The sequence below is a fragment of the Herpailurus yagouaroundi genome, unplaced genomic scaffold, assembly GCF_014898765.1.
Source record: "Herpailurus yagouaroundi ecotype Mexico unplaced genomic scaffold, PumYag 208, whole genome shotgun sequence".
Lineage (NCBI taxonomy): Eukaryota > Metazoa > Chordata > Mammalia > Carnivora > Felidae > Herpailurus > Herpailurus yagouaroundi.
Window position 1 is genome coordinate 2,042,719 of NW_024412439.1, and position 6,101 is coordinate 2,048,819.

Sequence of the window (6,101 nt, forward strand, 5' to 3'; positions counted from 1 at the left end):
CTGGGCTGCGGGGTTGGGGGCCAGCAGAGGGCAGGCCGGGAGGCCTCTCCTTGCAGCTCCTACCGACGGGGCTCTGTCTTCTTGCCAGGGGAAGCAGGCGGTCACGCCCCACAGCGGGCACTGTGGCCGGGCACCCAGCAAGCCCGCTGCGCGACGCGGAGGAGGCCCTCGGCCTTGGGGACACACCTGTGTTAGGGATGAGCGTGTTGAGGCGAAGAAAAGGCCGCACAGCCACGAGTGGCAGAACCGGGCTTGGAGCGAGGCTCACAGCCTAGGTGGCTGTCCCGCCGGCCGTGCCTCTCTCGGGGCAGCTTCAGTCCCTTCGCCGTACAGGGTCGGGGGAGGGGCCAAAGGGGAGAGGAGGCAGCTCCAGGCCCAGGTTCTGTGAAAAGGTGATGCTTTATTATATAAAAACCTCCACCCACCCCCTTTCCCAGTCCCACGAGGCCACGCGTCAAGCAGATGTATCCGAGGCCAACTCTCTGGAAGGACAACCTGCTTTGTCTGAGGACGGCCGGTCTGGCGGGCGGGGCCTGGTCCGGTGGGCGGGGGTAGGGGCTGGGTGCCTTCACAGGGGGCGTCCTGGCGGTGGGCTGGGCCCGGAGACGCCCACCTGCGTGTCAGAAGGCCCAGTGTCGTAGCCCAGCTTCCTCATGTCCTTGGTCACCACGTTGAAGAGGAGAGTGACAAAGCCCTGAGAGCGGACGCGGGTCACTGGGAAGAGAAGGGCAGCATCAGCTGGGCTGCTTTGGGAGTCTCTCGGCCTCAGCGTTTTCTCCTGTAAAATGGGAATGACTGCCGGGCCCGTGCCCTTCCCTGGGAGGTGCTCTGGGGAAATGCCTGGGCCCTGCCCCTGCACTCCCTCTGCGTGCCTGGCGGGTCTCTGGCTTCCACCCTGTTGCGTGGGGGTCTCCCCAGTCTCTCCCAGGCTCCAGCTTGCCTGTGGGGTGGGGGTGGGGTTGAGGGGATCAAGCTTTACCTTCCCGGCCTTCACCCTGAGCCACCACCTTGGGGTCTGTGTACTCGGGCCGCCGTCCCATGAACCAGCTGGAAGACAGGAGACCCTGGGTGAGCAGATCCTTTGCCTGGCCATCCCTCAGCCCTGAGACATGGGCTCTCCCCCTGCTGCAGAAACCAGCAGCCCTCCTCCAAGCCCTGTCCTAGGGCTGGACCCTGGGCACAACCTTCCCACGCCACCTCCCTCTGCCCGGGAAGGTGAGTCTGGGTGCCATGTGTGGCTTCCAGCAGGCGTGTGGGGCTCTGTGCCCCACCCCTCCTCAGCTGGATGCCGGGCTTTCCTATCACAGTCACCCATGGATTTGAGGGACATGTGGGGTGGGGGCACGGTGGGAACCCAAGTGGAAATCCCAGAAAGAGGACGGCAGCATGATGTGACGCCCCCCCCCCCCCCCCCCCCAAACTGGGGGTTAAGCATCCTTGGGGGGGGCAGAGGGGCCAGACCTGGGCTCTCCACTTTCCTCTCAATGGTGTGGGATCCCGTGCAAGTCACTTGCCATGTCTGAACCCTTGAGCCCCAGTGCCTCTCACCTGTACCTAATGGTACCTAGCTCCCCAGGCTCTAGGTGAATGCACTCTGTCAACTACCATGAGAAACATTAGCCCTCCTATTTATGCCTCTTGCATAAATGCACCTGCCCCAAGGGTGGGCTTGCTTTGGGGTGACAGACACGATCACCTGACTCCGCAGTCACTGATGTGAGGGGTGCACACTCAGTGCCAGGGACCCTGCCATGCCCACTGTCCACCTGCCCCTCACAGGGGCCCTGGTCTGTAAACCCCCGCCTGTCAGAGGCTAAGGGCGGTGTGGTGACATGCCCAAGGCTACAGGCAGGGAGGTGAGGCGGGGCCTCCCCTCCGTCCCAGTTCAGCCGGCCAGAGCCTCACCTCCAACACATGCATTCAGGCCGGGAAACCCTCCCGGGGCCCATTCCCGACCGGGTGGGCCAGGTGTCCCATGCAGGAGCGCTTCCAGCCTGCGTTCTGGGGCCCGGCTGGTGGCAGGGGGGACCAGTGATGTAGCTGTGGGTGGTGGGCTCCCCACAGGGAAGGAGGCCCCTCTATCGGTCCAGGCCCAGGTTCCGGCATTCCCAGAGCAGGCTCTGCCCTGCCTCCCGCTACAGTGGCCTGCACTCCGCCCCAGCGAAGCCACCCTTCCCGAGCAACACCCCTCCAGCTCCAGCTGGAGTCACCCCTTGGCCCAGGCCACCCCGACTGAGCCAGCCCTGGCCCCCAGCCCACCGGCTGCTGCCCAGGGGAGGAAGCAATGCCTGCCCCCTGCTGTCTGCAGCTCCAGTGACACCCAGTAAGGCGCTCACTGGCTCCCAGCTGAAAAAGAGAGAGAGAGAGAGAGAGAGAGATGGGAGGCAGACTGGGAAGCCAGGGTTCCAGCCAGGCCTGGATGGGCGTATCGCCACTTCTCTGTGCCTCAGTGTCTCCATCTGAGGAGTGGGGCTGTGCACCTCGCAGGCACAGGAAGCAGCCACCACGAGCGTGGCACACCCTGAGCACCCATACCCAGAGCTACCAGAGCCAGGGCGTTGCTTCCTCTCCTGAGGCGCAGGAGGGCAGATGGTTCAGGGTAGGGTTGAGCGCCCGTCCAGGCAAGGGCCTGAGGCAGGGAGGGCTGCAGGGGGCTGGAGGAACCAAGTCAGAGGGCACGTGCCGGCAGGGGAGAGGGCCCAAAGGCAGCAGGGCAGGAGAACGCAGGGCCTCGCAACATCCTAGCTGAAGTTAACGGTAAATGCAGAGATATGCTCGAGTGGTTTCTAAAGCTGTTTTAGAAAACCATTTTTGTTGCTACGTGAAGACTAGGTGGGAGGCGCTGTCATAGGCTGGATAATGGCCCCCAAGATATCAGGTCCTAATCCCTGGAACTTGCAAATGTGACCTTATTTGGGAAAAGGACCTTTGCATGTGAGATTAAGGTGAGGATCTTTAACGTGGGGAGACTGTCCTGGATTATCTGGATGGACCCTAAATGCCATCACCAGTGTCCTAAGAGATGCGGAGGGAGATGTGACACAGGGGAGGAGGTGACACGTGAGGTCATACACGTGACTGCAGAGGACACTGGAGCAATGCAGCCACAGCCACCAGGAGCGGGAAGGGGCTGGGAACAGATTGTCCTCTAGAGTCTTGGCGGGGGGGGGGGGGGGGGGGGCGGGGGGAGCGCGCCCTGCCTGGTACCTTGATCGCAGCCCAGTGATACTGACTTTGGACCATGAGAAAAAAATGTCTGTCATTTAAGCCTCGAGTTGGTGGTGATTGGTTACAGCAGCCCAGGAAACTAATACGGGGCTGAGTGGGCCGGGCCAGGCCAGGCCAGGCGGCCGCGGAGGCAGGAACAAGAAGTCTCCTGCAGGAGCAAAGGCCACTGGGAGCCAGTTACACGCCGGCCTCCACGCGCGCCGGGCCATGTCTGGGAAGATTTTGATCAAACCGCCTTCGCTAATCAGACCTTCCTCCGGTGTCTGCAGTCCAAGCACACGCGGCCTTCCCCAGAGGAGACGGTCCCCTGCCCCGAGCTGCTGTCCCTGGGGCACCGGCAGAAACTTCGCCTGCCGTGTGAGCCGTAAGGCCTAACTTCCTCAGCAACGAAACCCTTTCCTCAGAGGGCCCTGGCCCTGAGACCCAGGCTGCCCTCAGCGTGGCATGAACACCCCGGCCCCGGGCAGCTGTGTGGGCTCAAAGCCCTTAACCTCCCGGGACCCGCCGATGGGCACCGCCCCCACCTTCCCGACGGTCCCACGGGGCGGGTGGCGTCCTCTCTAGCTTCCGCTGGCCCAGGGCACCGGCTAATAAGCCCCTTCCCGTCACGGTGGCCTCCCAGAGGGCAGGGGGCACCCCAGTTCACCCCTCCCCCGGGACCCAGAACTCAGGGAGGCCTCCCTGGCTCAGGTCCAGTGCCGTCCCTCCGCGCAGCAGGGCTCCGGCCAAGGCTCACCCCGACCGGCCAGGCCTGCCGGGGGCTGCTCGTCGGCTGCCACCCGGGGAGCCAGACGGTCCTCCATCCCCCCACGTCGTCCTGCCTGTGAGCAGAGGGCCCAGGGCCCGCTCCTGGCTGAGCTGGCGGGGAGCAGGGGCGGCTGGCCGCCGCGCTAAGCTGACAGGAGCTTCTGGCCCCGACCTCGAGTCGGCCGGCCCTCCGAACTTCGACGCGGAGGCGGTGAGGGGCAAGAGGCCTGGGCCCGGTCTCCCCCACATCCGTGCGCCAGCCCCCCTGCCTCCCGGGTGTCCCCCACCCCACCCCGCACCACCACTTACCAGCGACACCCCGTCCTTGCCGCTCCTCACACATGAAGCCCGTGGGCCTTGCACATGCGGTCTTCCTATGTCTGGAACATTCCTTCCCCACATTGCCCACCCTGGCCCTTACCTCTGCTCTAGTCTCTGCACAGATGTCACCCCCTTGAAGAGGCCCCGCTGTGAGGCATTTCCTGACGGAAACTGCCCACCAGGAGTATCGGTGCCGTTCTGTTCGGCTCTTACTGCTGTACCCTCCCGCGTCCTACCTTTTTAACGTCATATTATGCCACGAGCATTTCCCCATCTGCTCTGCTCTGACCAAAGGCTGTTAACACGGCCCAGGGTAATGGCGCACGGCCTTACGCGGCTGGAACGGTGGCTGAAGGGAGCCCAGCGACCCCCGGAAACCACACAGCCCCCACTTCCATTTGTCCCCAAAGACAGAGCAGCAGGAAGATGCGACGAGGTTGCCCGGCACAAGTGAGGGGGGGACCGTGACAGCCCTCCCTGCGCCCCCCCTGCTTAGGTCAGAAGGAGGGGCTGGAGGCGACGCGTACGAAACTCACCTCGTAAACTTTTGCAGTTTAGACGTGGATTCTGGGACAAACATGGGGATGGTCCTTTTGTGCCTGAAACAAATGTTTTCACAGACACGTGTGCCGAGTCACAGAAGAGTGACGAACTTCCTGAGCCTCCCTCGAGCAGGAGCTGTCAGACGGGCGGTGTCAGGTCAGCGGCAAGGCCAACCCGTCCAGCTGGCAGGGGCCACACCCACCGGGCCCGGGCTGGGTGCTGAGCGCCGGGAGGCTGAGGTGGGGAGAGCGGGCCCGGCCTCTGGGAGGCCAGAGGCCCCGCGAGTCTTGTTTCTTTCAAAGGGTCAGGAGGATACAGAGGGCTACAGCCGTCCGGCCTGGGGTCCCGGCTCACGCGCCCCTCAGAGGCTCCGGCCTCCACACGTCCAAAGGTGCCGCCACCTCCACGGCCCAGTTTGGACGCCCTTCCTCCGGGAAGCCCCTGAGAATCCCCCCGACCTTCCCCGCCGTGGCCACCTGCCCCAGGCCTGCCCCTCACACCCCGTCCCCCACTCCTCTCCACACACCTCCCCTCACGTCTTGCACTTTCTGTCTCGGCAACGAGACTCCTCAGGGCATTTGGTGCCCACCGTCCCTCCATCTTCCTCCACCATCTCCAGACAAACTCCCGTCCTCTGGGCCCCAGAACACGCTGTGTCCATACCCTGTCACCGTGCTTAAGAACACGGTCGCTCCTCTCCATCTGTGTCTACTAGTCTGGGGGCTTCCGAGGAAGGGCCCAGGTGATCACACTAACGCCAGCAGGGCCGGGCACAGAAGAGGGATTAGCAAGAGCTCGCGGGACGCTGAGTGGCACGGAAAGAGAGGCGTGGATGGAGTCTGAGCCGCAGCCCCAAACTGCCTGCGAACTCTGTCGCTGGGCCCAGCCCCTCGCAGGATATCCCCCGGTGCTTCCTGCCGGGGCCTCTGACACTCCCCCCACCCACCCGCTGTCTCGGGGTGGGGGGTGGGGGAGGCAGCCCTAGCTTCACCCGTGTGGGTCTCCTTCCAGATATGGGCTCTAACCTACAGCCCCCAAGCCGAGTTGCCCAGGCGCCTGGGGACCCCAGTGCATCCCCAGCCTAGAGGTGACATCCGTCCCAGGAAAAGGCCTGCTGGGGGTGCCCTGGTTCTCAGCCAGCACGGCCCAGCAAGGGAGGGACTGCGGCCCAGGGACCAGTCAGAGCCAGGACCTACCTGCCGGGCGAGAAAGGCAAGTGCACTGCCCCATAGCCTCGAACCACATCGTTCCCAAACACGTCT

The 6,101-nt window shown here is 64.1% G+C and overlaps 1 protein-coding gene across 1 annotated transcript in view; it reads right to left on the bottom strand.

Annotated features, from left to right (window-relative positions):
* Window positions 1-380: 380 nt before the first annotated feature.
* B9D1 (B9 domain containing 1) overlaps window positions 381-6,101 on the bottom strand; it is a 15,806-nt gene continuing 10,085 nt past the window's right edge. Inside the window, exons 5-8 of the mRNA XM_040452927.1 lie at window positions 6,036-6,099; window positions 4,833-4,895; window positions 980-1,047; window positions 381-714 (exon numbers count right to left, since the gene is read on the bottom strand). Of these exons, the coding sequence (XP_040308861.1) occupies window positions 569-714; window positions 980-1,047; window positions 4,833-4,895; window positions 6,036-6,099 (341 nt within the window). The 3' untranslated portion in view covers window positions 381-568. The remainder of the gene's footprint in view (window positions 715-979; window positions 1,048-4,832; window positions 4,896-6,035; window positions 6,100-6,101) is intronic.